Source organism: Triturus cristatus, chromosome 6 (genome assembly GCF_964204655.1).
Source record: "Triturus cristatus chromosome 6, aTriCri1.1, whole genome shotgun sequence".
Lineage (NCBI taxonomy): Eukaryota > Metazoa > Chordata > Amphibia > Caudata > Salamandridae > Triturus > Triturus cristatus.
In genome coordinates this window covers 283793428-283816177 of record NC_140589.1, presented here as the reverse complement: position 1 = coordinate 283816177, position 22750 = coordinate 283793428, and the positions used below count along the sequence as shown (strand labels likewise).

At 43.0% G+C, this 22750-nt stretch overlaps 1 protein-coding gene across 3 annotated transcripts in view; it reads right to left on the bottom strand.

Moving 5' to 3' along the window:
* The window catches only part of SMC6 (structural maintenance of chromosomes 6), a 918345-nt gene that overhangs the window by 613526 nt on the left and 282069 nt on the right, over nt 1–22750 (bottom strand). For all 3 annotated transcript variants that reach the window (XM_085610645.1, XM_085610644.1, XM_085610643.1), the window contains exon 14: nt 11079–11257. In XM_085610645.1, the coding sequence (XP_085466771.1) occupies nt 11079–11257 (179 nt within the window). The remainder of the gene's footprint in view (nt 1–11078; nt 11258–22750) is intronic.

The following is a 22750-nucleotide window of genomic DNA, read 5'->3' as shown; positions in this document are numbered from 1 at the left end:
GGGCAAATCGTCACATTTTGTTGGCAGTTTTGCCCCCGGGGGGGGGGGAGGGGCAGAAAACGGCACTATAATAATAATAATGGGCCATATGCATGAACACATTTTCCCATAGACTCAGAATGGGCAAAACCCTTTGATGCATCTGGCCCAATAATAATAATAATAAATGAATTTTGTTAAGCGCACAGCTACCCCAAAAGGGGTGTCCCGGCGCTGAGGTAGACAAGGGCAAATCAAAAAGGCGAAGATCTAGACGGAGCGACTAAACAACCACGTTTTTAAGGACCTGCGGAACTCCAAATCAGACTGTATCAGGCGAAGCTCAAGCAGTAAATTATTCAAATATTGAGTAGCTCCCACCTCAAAGTATTTGCCTCCCATTCTAGATTTTACGAAACGAGGGATGACAAGCAGATGCTTATTATTTGAACGGAGAGATCTGGTTTGATGATAGGGACGAAGTCTCTTTCTTAAATAGAATGGGCCTTTACCTATACTGGCTCGGTAGGCTAAGGTCAAAGCCTTGAATTCGATACGTTTGGCAATGGGTAACCAATGAAGTTGTCGCAGAAATGGGGTGATATGATGACGTAGAGGAGCCACGCAAATCAGCCGAGCTGCCGCATTTTGAACTGTCTGCAGTCTACGCATCAGGCCAATTGAGAGCCCCAGGTACAGCCCACTGGCGTAATCCAAATGGGAAGTTATCAGAGCATGAACCACCGTTTTACGAGTAGATAATTGATACATTTTTTAATGATTTTAATTTTCCTGAAACAAGCGGCCGGCATCGTTTGAACCTGTGTAGACAAGGACATATGCTTGTCCCCTCTAACACCTAGGTTCTTAATTGAGTCCTTGGGAAGGGGAGCAGAGCCCAATTCATCCGGCCACCACAGGCTCGAAGAGAGGGGACAGGATTGATTAAAACCCAAGATCTCAGTCTTGTCAGCATTGAGTTTTAAAAATTCTGATCCATCCAGCTCGCAATATTTTTCAAACATTCTTTTAATGGATCGAAAGTGGCGGTGTGAGCATCCCGAAAAGTAAACTAAAGCTGGGTATCATCTGCATAGGATATGATTTTGATCCCAGTATTTGCAATAATTTCCGCCAATGGGGTCAAATAGACATTAAAAAGGAGCGGGCACCAGGGATTACTTTGGGGGCCATTATTTGTTTATGGAAGCGACCCCTTGAGCAAGGGTTGCTTACTAAAGGGGGCAAGTGTATTATAATGTTTTTCTGCTCCCCGTGGGCAAATCAGCCAGTTTTTTCAGCCGTTTTGCCCCCAGGGGTGGCAGAAAATGCCACTAGGCACCAGTGATTAATTTGGGGGCATGTCTTTTTTTTGCAAGCGACCCCTTGGGCAAGGGTCGCTTCCTAGAGGGGACAAATTTGAAGGAATGTTTTTCTGCTCCCCCTGGGGACAAATCGGCCCGTTTCTTTGGCCGTTTTGCCCCCAGGGGGTTGTGGTAAATATTTCGTTACCGGTACTATTTTTTATGCGGTAAAATCTATCAAGAATAACTCAGTAAATATAAGAGGCAGAATCCGTGGTATTAGAGGGTTTAAAAATGCTTTATTCCTATACAAAGGAAGACAATTCGAATTGTGGGCCTTCTGTTCCATCACCACGAAAGTTCAGGAAGGAAGGGAGCATATATTATTGACAGATAGGCAGTTTTATAGAAAATACATTACAGTGAAACAGATGCAAGAGGCGTAACAGCTGATAAAAGGTGCATACGTAGCTAATAGAGGGCGTAATTCAAGAAACGTCACTAAACATGATGTCATAAGTGGGTGGATCCATAAAAGAATCCTGCAATGTCAGCAGAAATGTTTGGCAAAGATGCGCACGCAGCCGCATGACGTGTGATTGACGTGCAACTAGAGGGTGAAGGGGACTTGACATTTAGCTCTACATGTGGAGACAGAAGTCTGGGGTTATGTCAACCTAATTCCAAATCATATCTAATATCCTATGTTTAAAGAACTGTGTTATCCAAAAAGAGAGGTCTCTTACGATAGAATCTTATTCTATACTGACTATACTGACTGTTAGTGCGTGTACAAGCGTCTAAGTGTCTACACTAGATGCGAGGGGGTAGGAATATTCCATGGTAACGGGGCTATGAATTACTTGCATGAGGACAGCGAGGCCTGGCCCCTTTGCACGGTAGCTGGAGGAGTGTTTACCTAAACTACTAGACAGGAATGCATCGGATGGGGAGCGGAGGAGATAATCTCGAAGGTGAAATACAGTTTTTGGCAGGCGACAGGCTGGATCAGGCACCGTTAGCCGCGCAGGGAGTAAGACAAAGTTCATGGTCACAGATGCGGGCTCAGACTGGAGCTTTCAGAGGCAGAAGGCAGGAAAAGGCTTGATGACAGAATTCGGGCCTACTCGCCTGAATCTGTAAAATGTGGAAAGTGAACCATATAAAGTCGGTGGCCTTTCATACTTAGGAAAGGAATATCTGACCCATTCATGGCGGATCTGAAAGAGGACATGTTGACGGTGGACACACATATATTTGCGTCTTCAAAAGTGGAATAGGAGGGAACATACATGTACTTATAGCATGCACATGGAGCCGTTGGGGTCTACGATAGGGGACATAACTGATCACAAAATTCATATTTCCTCAGGGTGCAGAAAACGCCACTAGGCACCAGGGACTACTTTGGGGGCAAATGTTTTTTATGGAAGCGACCCCTTGGGCAAGGGTCGCTTCCTAGAGAGGCCATTTTGTTAGGAATGTTTTTCTGCCCCCCCCCTCACTTTTTTGACCCCCCCTTGCAAAACCAGGTTGTTTTGAGAAAGGCAATTTTGAGGTCGCCTCACTACGTTTTGGGCCCTTTCCTGTCGCGAGTACTTGGGCCTCCCACACAAGTGAGGCACCATTTTTATCGGGAGACCTGGGGGAAAGCTGGGTGGTGGGAAATTTATGTGAGCTCGGTGATGCCACAGCTTTCCCACACAAAAATGTGTGAAAAAAGTGATTTTGTCAGCTAAAATTGAAGTTTGCAGGGGATTCTGGGTAAGGAAACGTTGGGGGATCCACGCAAGCCATACCTCCCTGGAAGCCCCCGGGTGTCTAGTTTTCAGAAATGTGTGGGTTTGGTAGGTTTCCCTAGATGGCCACCGAGCACAGGGCCAAAAACCCAGGTGCCCCCCTTGCAAAACCAGGTGGTTTTGAGATAGGCAATTTTGATGTCGCCTCACTACGTTTTGGGCCCTTGCCTTTCGCTGGTACTTGGGCCTCCAACACAAGTGAGGCACCATTTTTATCGGGAGACGTTGGGGAACGCTGGGTGGTGGGAAATTTGTGTGAGCCCGGTGATGCCACAACTTTCCCACACAAAAATGTGTGACAAAGGTGATTTTTTCAGCTAAAATCGAGGGTTGCAGGGGATTCTGGGTAAGAAAACGTTGGGGGATCCATGCAAGCCATACCTCTCTGGAAGCCCCTGGGTGTATAGTTTTCAGAAATGTGTGGGTTTGGTAGGTATCCCTAGGTGCCGGCAGAGCTAGGGTTCACAAACTACAGCTAGGCACTTTGCCAAAAAAGGGTCATTTTTCACTGCGAAATTGAGGTGTGACCACATTGCATTTTGCGCAGTTTCCTGTCGCGGGCACTAGGCCAACCCACACAAGTGAGGTACCATTGTTCTCGTAAGACTTTGGGGAACGCAGGGTGGGTGGACATTTGTGGATCCATGCAGATTCCAGAATTTTCCACCACAGAAATGTGGGGAAAATGTGGTTTCTTTGACAATTTTTTAGGTTTGCAAGGGATTCTGGGTAACAGAACCTGGTGGGAGGCAGTCAAGTCACCCCATCCTGGATTCCCCTGGGTGTCTAGTTTTCAAAAATGTATAGGTTTACTAGGTTTCCCTAGGTGCCGGCAGAGCTAGTGTTAAAAAACTACAGCTAGATACTTCGCAAAAAAGGGTACATTTTCATTGTGAAAATGTGGTGTGTTCACGCTGGGTTTTGAGCCATTTCCTGTCGTGGGCACCATGCCTACCCACACAAGTGAGGTACCATTTTTATCGGGAGACTTAGAGTAATTCAGATTTCTAAAGTAACTGTTATTACCTATTGATTTTTGATGCATTCCTGCCTTCCAAATGAAAGACATTGTGTAAAAAAAGAAGTAATTTTGAAAAATGACCGATAATTCTCATGCTAGTATGAGTATTTCCAATTTCGAAAATGTGCAAATATGTACTGTTTCTAAACTCTATAATTTGTTCCCATTTCAGAAATACATAGGTGTCTTTCATACCGATTTTTCCATGTATACATTTTCCCACAATAATTGCTATATACCCAAACATAATAAAAAACCATTGCAAATTGCTGCTTAGTTTTTGACTCTGGGTTCGTCGGGTTCTTGGTGAACCTACAAGTCCTATATATCCCCACAACCAGGAAGGTCCAGCGGATGTAACGGTATATTGCTTTCAAAGAGCTGTCATAATTAGAAGAAGTTACAGGTTACAACGTTGACACAAAAGGCTGTTTTTTCAACTAATTTTCAATTTTTCCTATATTTAACTGTTAGTTTCTATAAAGAAACCTTGATGGGTCTACACAAATGACCCCCTGCTGAATTCAGAATGTTGTCTACTTTTCTAAAATGTATAGCTTTCCAGGATCTATTATTGCTTTCGCGCAAATTTCTACCATTTACTGGAAGGAGGTTGAAAGCACAAAAAATAGCAAAAATAGGCTATGTCCCAGAAAAATGCCAAAACTGTAAAAAATGTTGGTTTTCTGACAAAAGCCTGTCATTCCCTAAAGGCTGGGAAAATGGTGATTTCGGCCCCACAAACCCTTTGTTCATACCATTTGCAGAGAAAAACCCAGACGCTTTCATTTGCAGCCCGTATTTCCAATTTTTCTCCCAAAAAAACAAAATGTTGCTGTATTTTGGCTACTTTCTGGGACCCCTCCAGGGAAATCCACAAACCCTGGGTACCTTTACAATCCCTATGATGTTGGAAGAAAAGGACGCAAATTAGGCGGTCAAAAGGTCCTAAGCGCGCACTACCCCAAATAGCCCAAAAAAGGCTTAGCACCGGGGGAGGGGGGGGGGGGGTTGGAAGGCCAAGCAGTGAAGGGGTTAATGGTCACTATGGGTTTCACCCAGGTTTAGGCCTTGAGGAGCAGTGTTTAAATTTACAGTTGTTGTTGTGCAAACATGCTTAGGTAGCTTGTAAGATCTGCATTCATAAGTCTTATTTATGTATCTGACAAGGTCCAAAGGGTCAAACGAAGGCCAAAATAAGGTCCTAAGGGTCAAACGAAGGCCAAAACAGGAGTGTGTGATGATTTTCATTAAGCATAAGTAACTCTTGTTTCAGCAAAGGTTGGATATCCCCTGCTCTAAACCAATGGACTGTAGATCGAGCTAATGGATGATGGAACAAGATGTGCAGTGACTTACTCTCAGATCGATCTCTATTCTACTGTATGTGGACAATACCATTCTGATGGCCAGAATGGGCAATTATCTAAAGAAATTCATAGACAGGATTGATCTTATGATTAATCTTTTTATATCATGTGTTTGACTCTGGGGTCTAATTCTAGGAAATATGGATTTTCTTTTGTTAAGCACCATGTCCTAACTAAGGTTCTCTGTTTCTCTTAGTTAGGGATGTTTTTGCTTAAGTCCAAAAATGGGCTACATTAACACATATCAGAAGGATGCAGTCTGTCAGATATTTGGGTTTAGAATTTAGCTCAATACAATGTTATTGAGCTCTTGTGATGTACTAAAATCATATATGCTGCTAAATGTATTTCTGTGGTCTCCTAAAGGGCTGGTATTTGAGGTATTAGGGGACTATTAGGTCCTCTTGTTTTTTGGACTGCAACAATCAAGCAAGCAAGGCAGCTAAGATTTCACAAGAAATCATTCATGATTGTTTAAGTTCAAAGGCTATTCATACATTTTCTTGGCTCAAGTATGTTAAAACTGTTCTGAAACCGGGCATTCAGATGTGTGACTGTCCTTGCAGTATTAAAAAGGCTGATAAATTCAGCATCAAGAAACACATTCTTAATCAAATGCCATTATTGAAACTAAAAACAAATCATTATAAAAATCATAGGTTTGACCTTATTGGCTAACCGGTAATTGTGTACAGATTCAGCTTTACCTCACTTTTGTTCCAAATGTCTATGAAATGAATTTATTTTCTTTCTTGGAGTGTTGCACTATTTATGTTCCAATACGAGGAAAGTCGCTTTTTCCAATTTTGTTTAATTTATCTGTGTGGACAATCCCTCTGAACAGACCACAGTGCTCTTAATATTCTTTTCTGATCCATGTATGTTCTCAGGGTCTACACACCTGAAGCCACAGTTGCTGAAATGAAACTTCAGTTATTGTAGAGCTGCCTTTTTGCATTTACAAATGGTTTTTCATCTGCAAATCTTTTTTTGTGTGGGCAGGTTTTTAATAAGGGTGATGTATTTGAGATTTAAACAGCAACACTTGGATTTATATTGTAACTTTGGTACTTGTTTTAATGTATTTATGATGTCTTATATTTGTGTTGTTTTTTCATGTTGTTTTATGGCATTTTGATGCTGAATAAAACTATACAGTCATGCATTCAGTGGGAATGTATGAAGAGGCTGTCCTCCCCAGATTGTTGAGAGAGCGTCTCCTTGGATGTTGGACAGGGCAACCGGCTTGTGACCAACAGACATTTGGCATCCAGAGGTGTTCCCTGTTCTACATAATTAAAACTCCAATGGCATGTCATCTATGTCCCACTGTTGGTTGTCTGAATTCTGCATGCTGAGGGAGTCTGATCATTCATTTTGTTTTCTGGGAATATGTTCTGCTGGGAGATCTACGTTAAGTCCAGTTTTCCACAGCCAAACTTTCTGCGAATGCAAAAAAGACTTGGGGCCTGATTTAGATCTTGGAGGACGAGCTACTCCACTACAACGGCGACGGATGTCCGGTCCGCTAAAATATAAACCCCATTATATCCTATGGGATTCATATTTCAGCAGACAGGATATTTATCATCGTTGTGACAGAGTAACACGTCCGCCTAGATCTAAAACAGGCCATTGGTTCCTTCAAGTTTGAGGGTCTAATAAATTCCGAGTATACTGTCTGCTTGTATCTCACTTGCGAAACCTTTGGTAGAAAGGCTTGTAGAGCAAGCCTGGCTGCTCCGAGCTCAATTTTGGTTCGCAGACCAATGATGTGCAGGTTTTACAAATGTGCTCTCCTATACAAAAAGCAAGAAGCCCGTTAAAAAGGAAACGGAGGGATGTTTGACAATAAACTTCGTCCTTTGAAAATGTTCTCTTTCTTTCTCCATCACTGGAATGCTTCCTTCATCTTACGTGTTACCAAAATAATGCCCTCCCAATCTTAGTGTACCTGTCGGCATTGCAAGTTAAGCTGCTACTGGATTGCTCTCAACAAAGGTAAGACCGTGGTAACAGGAGAAAACAATAAGACACGATCCACAACAGAACCTTGATCTTTCTGTCATGTGCGTTTTCGCAGGTAAATGAGAGGCTTCACAAATCAAATTGTTGCCTGACCAGAGACAGAAATACTCTTCCTTCTTCTGAATCTGAATCTTTGGCTCACCGAAACACAATATCTATAGAGTGATGATGTACTGACTTTTTGATACCAACTGCCAGATTCCGCTATGAAAATATGCTGACAGTCAATCTGAGCATTTCAGAAACCTTCTCAAGTGCTGCTCTGATTAGCTAACCCTCCAGGCAAGGGTATACTGTGCACCCTCTTCAATGCATACAGGCTGCTACAAAATCCATACAATTGGAAAATACATTTGGCAGAATTTTAGGCCAATCCTAAAGCAGTGCCCTGAAATGGAAATGTCAGCTTGCCACCATAAAGCACAGATCTTTCCTATTACTCGTGTATTGACAGGTCAAAATATGATATATAAATTCCGATGTATCTGGAAGTCCTAATCCTAGTGTGAGCAGTGAGCGAAGCATTGCTCTGTGCTCGCGCTTTAATACCTTGCATTGTGCACACTTTTTACCTTTAGAATTTTAAATTTTATATTGCTGTTTTTATTCTTTAGGAATTCAGAAGCTGGGAGGGAAAGATTTGAACCGGGCAGAGCGAATTGTTAAGAGAATCCGAACAGGTGATCCGCTGCAGGGCCACAGAGCTGCATGTTAGTTACCTTTGACCATAGAGTTGCTAAGGGGGTTAAGCACTTTGGTGGTCAATAGCACAGCTTTAAATGGCAGATGTGAGGTGGGCGCACTGGTGAGTGAAGCATTGCTCTGTGCTCGCGCTTTAATACCTTACATTTTGCACACTTTTTACCTTTAGAATATTACATTTTATATTGCTGTTTTTAGTCAGTGGGAATTCAGAAGTTGAGGCGAAGATTTGAACCGGGCAGAGGGAACTGTTAAGGGAATCTGAACCAGTGATCGGCTGCAGGGCCATAGAGCTGCAGGTTAGTAACCTTTGCACATAGATTTGCTAAGGGGGTTAGCACTCTCGTGGTCAATAGCACAGCCTTAAATGGTGGATGCACAGCGGACGTGCCGCTGGCCTGTCTGTGCTTGTCCGCACCTGAACGGGACCAGGGAATCTGCCAGACAATCCTTAAATACAGTAAGTAACTCTGTCCAATCCTTATATGCACTTAGGCCCAAAACTGTACAAACCCTGTGTCCACCAGTATGGCCAGACAATGAAGCTGAGTGTCGCCCTGCATGTAGATCACTTTCTAGACCTGAAGAAGTAAGAGATAAAAGGTCCAGTTATAAAAGTAGAACTTTGCACTTATTAACTGTAGACCCCTTGCCTGTCACAAGCACAAATTATTCTCAGTGATTGTAGAAGAACAAGTTGATGTCTTGTTTTTAACTGAAACATAGTTATATGATAGTTCATGCCTGATGTCATTCAAGCACTTCCCCCAGGATATTTTATATGTAGGAAGGACAAAGAGCACAAGCGGGAAGGGTTCATTGCTATTATCTTAAAAGACACATTTAGGTGCACATACAATGCCCTGCCCATCCCGGACTGCGAAAACCTCTCCTTCACCGTATACTTGTCCCCTATGACCACCTTTTCAGGTCTATTAATTTGTAGACCTCCAGGCTCTTGCATACATTTTACTGAAGCAGAACCTGGTTTGCCTCATGCAACCAAGATGGGGTCCATCAACGCCCTGCTAAAGGGGAACAATGCCACAGTTGTATAGGAGCCCAGCTGCAGGATTTCTGTGAAGTCATTAGGCTTGGACCTCTGCTGCCTGCAGCAGAACAGCCATAAATAACGTAAATTCCTCCGAGGGAAGCCCCATGGGACTCTCTAGATCAACCTCAGATGAGATACCCATTGCCTGTAAGGGCCTCTTTCACAAACAACTGCTGTGCTTCACACTGGGATCAGATCGAAATGGCCTTCATCTTCCACGAGAACGGAGGGATTTCAATACTTGGAAGTACAAGAGTTTCCACACTTACAGTTTGGGTGTGGCGAGGCATATAAATGTAAAATCACTGGAGAAAAATGGCTTTCTTACTCTGACTTTGCTTCCCTAGTTTCTGCAACTACTGGGTACCAGAGGACTTTTTCAACAGTACAGTTATGACAATGTGTCTGTTTTATTTAGGGGGGTGGAGGAGCAGTATAAGCACTGGTATTTATGCTAAACAGGACATGTTTTTTACAGCCGTCTATTCGCATTCTTCTTTTTTTTATAATTGGCAAACGTTAACGGCAGAACATTTGTGTCTAGTTTGTGTTTGGTCACTCCTCTGAAGAACAGTTTTCGCAATGACTATATAGGCCACTAAAAGATTAAAAAGAAAGTAGGTGGAAGCGTTTATTACAAAGTATTTTATGACAAGACCACAAGGGGAGAGGAGCTTCATAGAACAGGTAGGACTTGCTGTCATCTACATTATGTTCAGTTTAATAACATGGAGTTGAGGTTAAGACTCCATACATATCACAGAAACGAGGATAGGGGGAGGTGAGGGGGGGGCAGAAACCAGGGCCAATAGGGGCCACTTTGGCAGTGTGTAGTGACGATTAGAGAATCTAACTTCCAGGATGAAATGACAATGAGTCTGTTATTGTGGGTCAATGGACCTCTCAGAATTTCGCAGTTGGCACTCTCTCAATATCTAAAATGGAGGCATTGCACTGCCAGAGCTGAGCAAATACCACTGGGCTTCACATTTGACTCTAGTGAATGAAGAGGCCTTCTCGGTGAAGCAGGAACACTCTCTTGGGGCTGACAGACATGCATTATGCCAAGAGGGGAACACCTTAGCACTGTACGAAAGTAGAAAAGTGCATACTTCATTCATGCATGTGGAAGCAATTGTGAACGTCTGGTAAAACATTTTAGCTATGTTAAGCTGTTCTGCAATATGAGATTAGTGGTAAAATTGTAAAGATGTGGCGGAAAGCTACATTGCTGGCGGGTCACTACTGGAAATATATTGTGAATTGAAGCATGGCTGCTGAATTGCTTGTATGTGAAAGAAGGGGATGGTCTAAAAAGTGTTAAAAGTGTGGAATCATGCAAACATTATTGTGGTGTTCCTTGCGTAAAACTCTTTGTGCTGAGATAATCTAATCAATTTTATTTATCACGTTCATGAACATGAAAACTCAAAATTAATTAAAATCTACTGAAAAAAGATTGTATGACAGAAGGGACAGAGGCAACAAGGTAGCACAGAAAGCAACCTTGCGGGTTCTAGGGTGTTGCTGCAGGTATGGCAGCACATTATTTATGTTGTTTTTTATGTTTTTAGTACACAGACACATTATGGAAGCATTTAAAAAGGTAAGGCTAACCAATGCGTACGCAGTCAGGAGTATAAGACATTAGAGTGCCACAATTATTGTTAATGAAGTCTGTAGCTCCAGTCTGAGACCCACAAAGTAATAAAAGTTAAAAGACTTGATAGCAGCTGTCAGACTATATGTTTGCTGAAACTTTGCAGATTTGCACTGTAAACACAAATTCCTTCTTATTCAGTTGAATCTTGAACAACTAACCTAGGGGTCCAACAGGTTTTTTGGTGAACCGTCCATGTCTGTATTCCTCATCAATTGCTGCAAGCAGGGCTGGCATGTGTTCGCCAAATCGTTTTAGTCTATCCGTTTTGCTTTCCTTCAGGCCTTTGAGCTGCCTTTTCTGCTTGTCCAAAGTTGCTCTAACATCATGTTCTTCTCTCCTGAAAAAAGTAAAGCCAATTTGAAAGCTTTTCAATATTAAAATGTAAACAGTCATTGGGAGCTTTAGAGGCAATTTATTTCAGAATTCTATGCCCAAAAGTAGAAAGCCTGAGTGGCTTTATACACTACCAGAGGTATTGAAGATGGTCTATTGAAAGTAGTCAAAATATTTTAGGACTGTGCATGATGAAGGGGCTTATGTGGTTCACAAAGACAGCAAATAAATTAGAGGTGGACCGTTCTTTCAAGAATACTGCCATATTCTTTTATTTAAAAAAACTCCTACTTACTTTAAACAAGAAAAAGTTATGTACCTGTAGTCTTAGTTCTACATCAGAGTCTCTTCCTTGATAGTCAAATGCTTGAATAATTCCTCGCTGTGCGCACAGACCATGGAGTACCATTCGATTGATATTTTCTTTTAAGGAAATAACACTGCAAATTGTCTCTCTCCACAAGTTAATGTATAATTGTATACAATGGAAGTCTATCTGAGTTAACATGTTTCAGTTACAGTTAGTTAGTTACAGTTGAACTGCAGACTCTTACATGCAAATCCCTAAAAGGATTGTGTACACAAAGGCAAAAATTCGGCCTTATAAGTTTACATTAAGATTGAAGAAAAAAAAAACAAGCATTTACAATGCAATGGTCTCGGCATTGGTAAAGTTAGAGCTATTGGCATTGCTCATGACATTATTTTTGTTTATGTTTTTGTTTTTAAAACATTTAAAGAAACGGCATTGTCATGAGCAATGCCAATAGCTCTAACTTTAACAATGCCGAGACCGTTGCATTGTAAATGCTTGTTGGCCGGGCTGCTGCTGTTTTTGGAGCCGCGCTGGGAGCTCTGGCATGGGCAGGGTGCGGACAGGCTCCTGCCTGGGTAAAGGGCTGGCGTGCCAGGCGTCAGAGGGGCCCCTCCGAGTAGGGACTCTGCTCTTGCTGGACGCCGAGGCCCAGATATGTGGCTGGCCAGGCCTTGTCAAGCTCCGCACCAGTGCTTACAGTCTGCAAGAGGGCGATGCGAGTTAAACGCTCGCTGCTGACATCTTCAGTGAGCGTAACTTGTGATTTTACGCCTCAAAAATGCCAACTCAACTTTTCTTCATCCCGATGTCCTGTAAATTGAGGCTCATGATACTGGAAAATAGAAACCTCTTCTATTTAAATCACGAATGTCCTCGCTACGAGTGGTCCGGTGTTTGAGACATTAATAACTGTATCCATAAATTACAATATCAAGTTTTTTTCGATTTATTGGATGCCAGGACTAACGCCCGTTACGAGTTTTGCCCCGAAATGTAACAGAATGTCGGTGACTCTATCTGCAACAACATGTTAAGTGGATGAAACATTTATGGAAGCAGCGAGTATGTAACGGGTGCGAAAAGAGAGAGGAAAGTCATAGCTCCGGCATGTGCGAGAACAGGATTTACCACGTCTGTAGTAATTATCCACTCGTCTATGAAGCGCTATATGAAAACAGGGTGTCATGTAGGCGCACCAGCCTGGCAGGGCTTTCCCTGCAGGTCAAAGTGCGTGCGGATTTCTGATGCTTCCAAGCGCATGCCTGGCTCTCAGCTCTGCCTCTCGCAACCCATATTGTCCCAGAAAACAAACATTTCTCCTTGCAGATTATAATGTTTATTTTACACTTGGCCTTCTCTAACCCCCCTCCCCCCTCAGTCTGACTCGCTCCTTTACCACGCTCTGCGAAATGTTAACTTTAATTGCGCGCGCCCGGGATCGCAGCCCTTCATTTTAAATTTCTACGCTTCGAAAAACGTGGCTGCGTTTAAATAAGATTAAACATCTCTGCGAGAGCGTTGTGAATTGGATCAGAAACGGCTGAACGGGTGGGAGCCGGGGTGGGGGAGGTGCCTGCTGGAGCGGGGAGCGGATCAAGGAAAGTGTCGAAGAGTGGGGGGTGGGTGTGTGGTGGCGCCAGGACTTTGCAAGGCACGAATGAATTGCTAACCCATCCGTGCAGTTGGAACCCCCACAATGAACGCCTGCTATTCATTTAAATCAATTATTTTCGAATTTGGCACCTCTTCCAGAAATGGTGTACATAAAAACATCAGTGTTAAAAGAGTTCACCCAGACTGTCCATGTAAAAAGCAGATGTTTCCCACACCGCGTCGGCGTGATTTTTCCCATTTTAAAATTGGATTAAATCAATGCGTCGGTGTTTTCCATTAATCTAGTTACGGCTTGTTTGGCTGTTCTTCCGCGCATGTGATATAGACGTTTACACTGTGTTCCGAAGTGACATTAGCAGCAACAAAAACTCGCCAGAATGCAGCGCGTCCAGTAAATTAAACTGTTTAACACATGTGGTTAAAAATAGAGAGCGTTGCAATGTTTTTCCTTCTTCTAAGAGAACCATGTGTTTAACATTTTGCCGGGTTAAATATAACAAGGCAGAGCAAAAGGCACACCTCCGCCTTTCTCCGAGGCAGAGCAGAAATGCCTCGGAGAAAGGCAGCGGCATTTTCGGATTCGGGGCGTGTTTGTCTTTTCTCTCCTCCAGCCATTGGCTGGAGGAGAGAATGAGACTTCTTGCAAAAAACACGCCCCCCGATCCGAAAAAGACGGGGCCTGATCGGAATGACTGACCTCTTCTCCAATGGCTGGCCAGCATTCAAGAGGCCAGCCAATGGAGAACAGGGGAGAAGAGGGGCGGGTTCAAGCCCCTCTTCTCCAAGTCATTAAATCTCGGAGCTAGACTGCGCAAGCGCAGCCTTCGCAGCCGAGACCTAAAAAAAGAGTCTCCCCTTCCTACAATACATTGTACTGGCAATGGACTCCCACATCTTGTTTTTTTAGGTTTTTTTTATAACGGACAAGAGTAAAGGGTATATAGATAAACTTTACTAGCCCAACGTAATTAGCCAGAGAGGCGGATAAGTCGTTTATGACTTCAATGAATATTCCTATGATGCAGAATCAGGACTGCAGGTACATTACTGTTTCTTCTGCATTGTCGGATCTTCACTGATAGTCCTAAAAGTCTGAATAGAGTAGCAAGCTATCCATTAGCATTAAATGCAAATGTAAGCCAGTAAGAGGAGATACATTCCTTAGAAATCCACGGTATAGAAAAGGACTTTACTTAAAAAGATTTCTAAGCATTTCTTGTCCACTTTTAACTTCTATTTGAATATCTATTCTCCAGACAATAGTGTCTAGTGGAGGTATGTACAGATTTCCATGTAGCATGTGGTTGCAGCATTTCTTTTGATGCTATCCATCTGGCAATACATTGTTTGGAACAATGCAAACCTTGCTACTGTGCCGGAAGATCACAAATAATTGTTTTGTTAACGTCCTTGGGTTTTGTCTGGTGGAAAACTCTTCTTTAGACCTTCCAGAAAGACTTCAATCACTGGGATCCTAAAGAAGAACAAATGCTGCAGAATTTTTCCATAAACCGTTATTGAAGACACATGAGCATTTATTGATGAAAACTGTAATTTTGATTTGGCTAGATGCAATAATGTATTACATCATCCTGACATAAATGGGGTCTTCACCTCCGCTCTGACACCAAATGCAGAACAGTTACGATTTTAATCCATAACCGGATCTGCGGACAGGCGTTTTCCTCGATTAGTATCTCGATACGAGGTAGACTCAAATGGCTGTATTATCTGATCTCAGGAGCCATGCAGCCAAATTCAATGGCTGAAGGCTAGGGGTCTGGATTAGGCCCAGATGTCTCGTCAAATATTTTGGTCTGCATGGCAACTCTCTGTGCTGCAAGAGACAGTTGTGGAAGGTCCAAGTACCACCACTGTCTCAGTCAATCTGGTGCAATTAGGATCATTTTGTCCTTAACCTCAATAGTTTCAGTTACTGATGAAAGGAATAGGATTTGAGGAAAGGCATTGAAAAATGGCACTGACCACTTGATCAGAGGGGCATTCCACACGGAGTTCAGTTCTGGTACCCTAGAAGTGAAGTTTCTGTGTAAAATTGTTCTTTGCCATGGTGATCGGTCTAAGGAGTGAGTACACCTTTCATAAAAAAGGTCTTCTATGGGTTCACCATGCAGAACGCATTTGTGGCTTTCCTCATGTCGTCAGCGGAGAAAATCCGCTTCTCGGTTCTGAATCCCTGGCATTCGTTTCACTGCTAGAGATATTCTTCTGGACAAGGTTGTGCTTGCAGAGATAATGGTCTTGATCCTCCCTGTTTGTTGGTACAGTGCGTGGAGGTGGCACTGTTTATTGGAATCCTTCGGTCCTCTGAGGACAGAGAGGGACTTTGAGTGCCAAGTGCACCTCTTTCATTGCTAGGAGACTGATACAAGTCATCTCCCTTTCTCTATTCAGATCTTTCATGTGGGCTCCCCACCTTGATAGAGATGCATAGAATGGAACTTCAAGTAATAGATTTTGAATTTTGCACCACCATGTCAGTGAGTTTGGTTCAGCCGCTGTGACCAGAGAGTATTTTTCCAGTTTTCGAGGTACTATGGCTGAGGTCTTATGAATAGCCTTACATTTGATACTAAACATGTGCAGGATACCATGCATCCTAAATGCGAGGTGACTTTGCTAGCAGTTGGATTGTTGGCATGCTTCATTTCCAAGCATTCTTTCTGAATGGATAATACGTCCTCCTTCTAAAGATGTACCTTTTAGTTTAACATGCCTGTAAGAAATTGGGTTATTGGTTGAGAGGGGTGTATGCCCTGCTCACGCAACAATCACAATCCTTGTCAGGGTGAAGCACAAAGTCACTAAATTAATCTGAACGTAACCCTCTGGTAGCTTGGCACAAAAGCAGTCAGGCAAAGCGTAAAGCAATTATGCAGCACACAAACAGCAACAAAATGAAAACACAAGAAAAGAAAAGTACCAAACCAACTTAGAAATAAAGAGTGATTTGTAATAAATAAAATGACACAAAAATAAACCTATGACAATCAGTAGAACCAGAGATGGTATTTTAAAAAACAATTTTGTTACAAATAGAACCACGAAGCAGAAAGAGGCACTCGCAAAAATCTGGTCGCACTAGACTGGGGGAAAGTCACAAGTGCAGACTGATCACAATGAAGCGCGAGACGAATAAAGAAACCAGGTTAGTTCCTCTGAAGAGTTCACTTCTCAAATCCAGCATGAAAAGTTCAGTTTGTGTCTAAGGGAGCCGTGAGGAGGAGACTTTTGGTGCAATTAGCAGTCGATGCTGTAGCGTGAAGAGCTGGTTGTCGCTGGACCTTAACATTGGATGATCATCATGGACAGGTCCTAACGGCATGAAGTGCAGGTCTTGCATAGCCGGTCGCAGCGGTCAGTCTCTGTCTAGAGTGAACAGCAGGTCCCGTTGGAGCTTCGTGTTAGCGGTCGTTGCAGGCAATTGATTCTCAGCATGAAAAATTCACTTTGTTGTTGTATGGAGCACAAAAAGTTCAGCATTTTCATCTTTCCTTCAGGAGGAGTTTACACTGATGCTAGCCCACGACCTTAGGGGTGGTCACCTCTTTGGGATTAGGACTCACGGCAGCAGAGGCTAGGAGCAGAGCTCAGCCATGACAAGTTGGTGCTGGTCAGCTGGACATTTGCAATGTGGATTCTTGCATCCATGTAACTCACAAAGGAAGTCAGACAACTATCCCTTAGAGTAACTCTGGGTAGCCTGGAATCAAGGTAAATAGGTCCAATCCTTCTTCAGTCAGTGGGGTAATTTCTCTTCCTCAGTCAGCAGGGCAGTCCTTCTGAATCTAACACAAGTCGAGGAGTGGTTCTGAAGGTTCAATTTTTATACCTGGTGTCAGCTTTGGTGTGGGGAAATTCGCTCACCTACCCTAAACCTGGTTCTGCGTAGATCTTCCCCTACCCCTGGGTTTGGCTCCAAATTGTCTAGAGTTACAAAGGGTATGGCAGGCCTGGTGAGGTCCCTTTCTGTGTGCTACAGACAGAGCCCTTTGAAGCATAATTATGGCAGGAGACAACTTCTCCCCAGCCATCCTGTTAGGAAAACCCACTGCCCTCACACATGGGCATTCTTTGTTCACATGTCTGGAAGCAATACACAAATTCACACACCAGAGCTATTCAAAGTCATGTGAACCAGGACACTGGCTGAAAGACACAGCTGGATTGGGCAAGAAAGAGCAAACTGTTTAAAAGTGGCAATTTTAAAATTGTAGCTTAAAACCTGGCTTTACCCTTAAGAGGATTTTAAATTACACTAATAAAGTGTAATAAGGTAACCCAGAGTTGGCTTATGGGAAATACAGCATTACAATAGTTAAAAACAACTTTAGTGTTTTTCCTTTACTGCCAGACGTTGAAAAAGTTAACCACACACATTCTAATTTCTAAATACCGTGCACCCTACCCTTTGAGACATTAAGGCCTACCTCAGGGGTGACTAACAAGTACTAAAAATGATGATCTAGTTCTGGCAAAAGCTTTACTTTGCAGCCTGTAGGGCAGTTTTAAAATGCCATTCGACGTGGCAGGCAGGAAACCTGTTTTAAAAGGATAATCAATGGGTGGCACAACGAGTGCTGCAGCCCACTAGTAGCATTCAATTTACAGGGCCTGGGACATGTAGTACCATATACATGGGACTGACAAGTAAATTAAACGTACCAATCGGCTATAGACCAATTTTACCATGTTTTAGGGAGCAAGTACAAGAACTTTGCTACTGGTTTGCAGGCAGGGAAAAAAATGTAAACAAAAATGAATTCAAATAAGGAATGGAGATGAAAGTAAAATTCTGGGGTGACCCCATAGAAAGGGCCAGGCCCAACAGTGTACATCTTCGCCCATAGAAACGTAAGACACTGCACTGGCTTCAGTATGGATTTGTCCATGGTGATTTGAAGACCCAGCTAGGAAAGCAGCTTGGCTGTGATGATGGTGCCCAGTGCTACTTTTGGCTGAGAGACCACTTTTTTGTCAAGGCAACGATAAATGTGGGCTTCCTCCTTAGATAGGCTGCAACTAATGCAATGCACTTGGAGAAGGTTTGCAGGGTCAATTAAATAAAGTTGTATCTGCCTATGAAACAGCAAAAAAGTCAATTCTTGGACTTTTTAAAATATTGATTACAATCCCAATTCATTGGTAAAGTTGGCTTCTTCTGGACCTCGTTATATGCCTACCCGGCCTCATGGAGCCCCTCTGGTTCACAGCCTAATGCCTATTGCCCCACTGAGGATTTTTGACTTCCAAGTCAGATGGTTAAACTTGGTTTCTGTATCCGACTGTAGGTACCAGTCAAGCACAAGATGACCACGGTTGGCACATCGCTTTTTGGAGCCATTTTCTTTTCAGCAGTTTAAAAATTCATATCTGTGGTTTCCCCTCATTGGATTTTTCTCCTTTTGGTGTCATTTTATTCATTTAATTATTCTCTATTTGTATAAATTATAGTTGGATTTTTAATTTGATGGGCCTTCAACTTTTTAAATCTAAATGTATTACATTCTCCTTACTGTAAGCCTGTCTGCTCTGTGCCATAGCTATCAACAGTTTAGCTTAGGTTTCAATTACTGAAACATTTATTAGACCTTACAAGGATAGTGATATTATTACTTGTAGTGGACTATTGCCCGCTTCAACTAATATCCCACTTTCCCACAAATAGCTAAAGGAAAGCTACTTTTCAGGAGAGGAATTGCAAGGGGCAGGAATGTAACAGCTTAAATTGAGTTTCCTAGAGTCTTGCGAGTACTATATTAAGGTTCAAAAGACAGTCATGTGGGACCCTTTTGAAGACTTTCAAGAAGTCCTTAATAACTGGAATTCTGAAAAGAGATGAATGTTCCCTATTTTGCATATATGTGGGAATAGCAGCAAGGTGTAGACACATGAGAGCATATGCTAACCCTGATTTTTCGTAGAGGAATAAACACCACCAAATGTCTTGAACCCCTGGAGTAAGGTTGTCAAGGTTCTTAGTAGTGCAGTAGTGAACAAAAAGTTTCAATTTTACAGCACAACAAGCTCTAGCAGTGGGTCTGTGAGCTTCCTTGAGAATGTCTAAATACTCCTATCGGAGACTTAATTAATCAAATTCTAAGACCTCAGGTGCCAAAGTGCTAGACTGAGTTGCCTGGGGTTCAGGTATCTGATCCTCCAGTGTTCCTGCATGTGAAGGTTCAGCCTGCTGGGAAACCTCTTGTGAGTAGTGACAGATACTTCCAGGAGGGTTAAAAAGGAATAGTTTCTTACCTGTAACTCCAGTTATCTCATAGGGGAATTTCCATTATAGTCATAAGAACTGAATAGTCCCACCCATGTGCTGGGACCCGGAGCACTTTTTCACAATATATCTTCTTAAGTGAAGGTGTTTGCCTTTCTTCAGGAAGACTTGCAGAGTCTCTGAAGAAGGAAAAATATTATGCAACCTATAGAACTAAGCTACAATGGCCCAATTTTTTATCTTGTTCTTAAAAAAGTGGCCAGGAGAGTTATATGGGTATAATTTCGGGACGTTTTAATATAACAGCATAAATCTCATACACAAACCCTTTTTTGATAGAGCATAGAGAGAAAGGAAAGCAGGACTGAGTAGCCCCATAGGCTCTCATTATAGGAGTTAATAATAGAGGCTGCGCTTTTAAGAAGCCTGGGACCACCAGTATCCCATCATGCTGAGCAGGTGGCTGTTGCTTCAGTTCTTTTTGAGGTGATGCGTGATGATATTTAGCTCTCATGGTTACCTCCATCCACTCCACCGGTGAGGAGGGAGGATTGCTTATGACTAAAATGGAAATTCCCCTACGAGAGAATTCAAGTTACAGGTAAGAAACTATTTTTCTATTGTAGGGGATTTCCATTTATAGTCATAAGCACTGAATAGAGTAGCAAGCCCATTGTTACTAACAGTGTTGGAGAAGACAGAAAATGAACTTAGGTAACCATTTAAGCAAATAGATTTCTGAGGGAGGCCTGTCCTACTTGAGCATCTGCTCTAGCATCAGAGTCTAGGCAATAATGTTTGGTAAATGTATGGACAGATCTCCACGTAGCCGATTTGCAAATATCTGGAATAGGGATATTCCTCAATAAAGCAGCAGTAGCCACTTAACCTCTAGTGGAATGTGCTTTAGGTTGAGCTGACAGTAACTGGTTAGCTTTTTGGTAGTACTAAAGGATGCAAGAAACTATCCATTGGGAGATGGATTGCTTGGAAGTGGCTAAACACACACAGACTGGACCATAGTTGATAAACAATTGGTTCGATCTTCAGATGTCCCTTGTCTTATCGAAATAGAATTTCAAACCTCTCTTCACATCCTGGGAATGATGAGATCTTTCAGCTGGAGTAGAGGGATTCTGAAATAATGTTGATAAGATGATGGTTTGATTAATATGAAAGTCCGAAATAACTTTGGGGAGCAATTTCGGGTGATTTCTAATGACCACTTAGCTAGAGTGGAACACTGTGTATGGTTCGTGAGAACAAAGTGCTTGGATCTTGCTAACCCTGTGAGCCGATGTTATTGCTACAAGGAAAGCGGTCTTTCAAGAAAGGTGTTGAAGGGAGACTTTGTGGATAGCTTTAAAGGGGTCCTGCATAAGACATGAAAGTACTATGTTAAGCTCGCAGGGCAAAGGAGGACGCTTGATGGGAGGGTAAACCTTCTTTAACCTTTCTAGAAAATCCTTGGTTACGGGGATTTTGAAAAAAAGAGGTTTGTTAATGACATTTTCTGTAGGCAGTAGGAGTTGCCAGGTGAACCTTAACAGAAGAGAATTGCAAGCCAGATTTTGCCAAATGGAGTAAGTAGGGAAGAATGACATCTTCCTGGCAAGACATATGGTCGATGTTCTTAGAGGAACACCACATGCAAACCCTCTTCCATTTGAAGGCATATAAGGGACATGTTCAATGTCACTTAGCCTCTTTCAGGATGTCCATACAGTTTTGCTGCAGATTCAAGTGTCCGTACTGCACTATCTCAGGAGCCATGCTGCCAAATGCAAAGAGCAGAGATTGGGGTGTACCATCTGGCCTCCGAACTTCGTTAGCAAGTCTGGTCCTCATGGCAGCTTGAGATATGGATGGACGGACTGGTGAAGAAGGTCCGTGAACCACAATTGATGGGGCCGCTCTGGAGCTATGAGGAACATCTGGGCTCTCAATTGGGACAACTTGATGAGGACTGTTGGGAACAGGGGAATCGGCAGAAAAGCATAGAGAAATTTGCCGGACCAACTGATCCATAGGGAATTCCCCAGTGTCCCTGGCTGGAAGTACCTCAAGGCAAACCTTCTGCATTTTTTGTTTTCTGCGGTGGCAAACAAGTCGAAGGCCAGAGTTCCCCACCGTTGAAAGATGTTTTGGACGTCGTCGTTTAAGACCCATTCGTGGTTTTCTTGCAGGAGTCTGCTGAGGGAGTCTGCTTGAGCATTTTGGACACCTGGAAGGTGAGTTGCCGTGATCGTGACGTCCCTGTCTTAAATCAATTTCCATATTGTCTGGGCCTCATGTGACAAGGGCCTGGACCTCGCCCCTCCATGGTTGTTGAGGTAGTACATGGTTGTTGTATTTTCCGTCTGAACAAGCAGGGAGTGGGATGTGAACAACAGATGAAACACCTTCGGCGCCAGATGGACTGCACGCAGCTGGAGGAGAGATTCTCTCCATGACCACTTGCTCTGGATTTGGAGGTGATCCATGTGTGCTCCCCATCCCACTAGTGAGGCATCCATGACTATGGTTCGAGGAGGGATCTCCGGATTAAATGGTGTACCTCGAAGTAGGTTGGTTGGAGAGCACCACTATTTCAGGGACAGCTTCGCATGAAGGGATAGTTGAATCCTGTCTTCCCAATTGCCTATCAGTTGGTCATTGGTCTTTGAGATATTTCTGTAGAGATCGCATGTGGAGACGGGCATTCGATGTGAGAAAGATGCAGGAGGCCATCGAGCCGAGGAGGAAGGATACGGTTCTCACCATTGGATGAGAGGCTTTCATGAGAGCATGACGCTTCCGAAGAATCGATTAGCATCTCTCCTCTGAAGGACACACTTTTGCCCGTGTTGTGTTGATGGAAACTCTCAGATAATTTAAGTTTTGTACTGGGACAGAGGTCGACTTGTTGTTGTTGTCCTGAAGGCCTAACCTTTATAGGAGATTGCACGTCCAATTGTAATGAAGATGAGCGTCCTGAGACATGGACGCCTTGATTAGCCAATCATTTAGGTATGGGTAGACAAACATTTTGTGTGTCCTGAAATGGGCAGCAACTACTGCCATACACTTGGAGAATGTCCTGGGTGCGGACTTCAAACCAAATGGAAGCACATGGTACCGATAATGGTTCTGCCCCACTACGAACCCCAAGAACTTTCAATGCTTTTTGACAATTGGTATAGGAACGTATGTGTCTTGAAGGTCAATCGAACAGAGCAAATACCCCTGATGTACTTGGGGATACCTTTGGTTTAATACCATTATCCGGAACTTTTCTCACCGAACCCACTTGGCGTTGTTTTGAGGTGGAGAATGGGTCT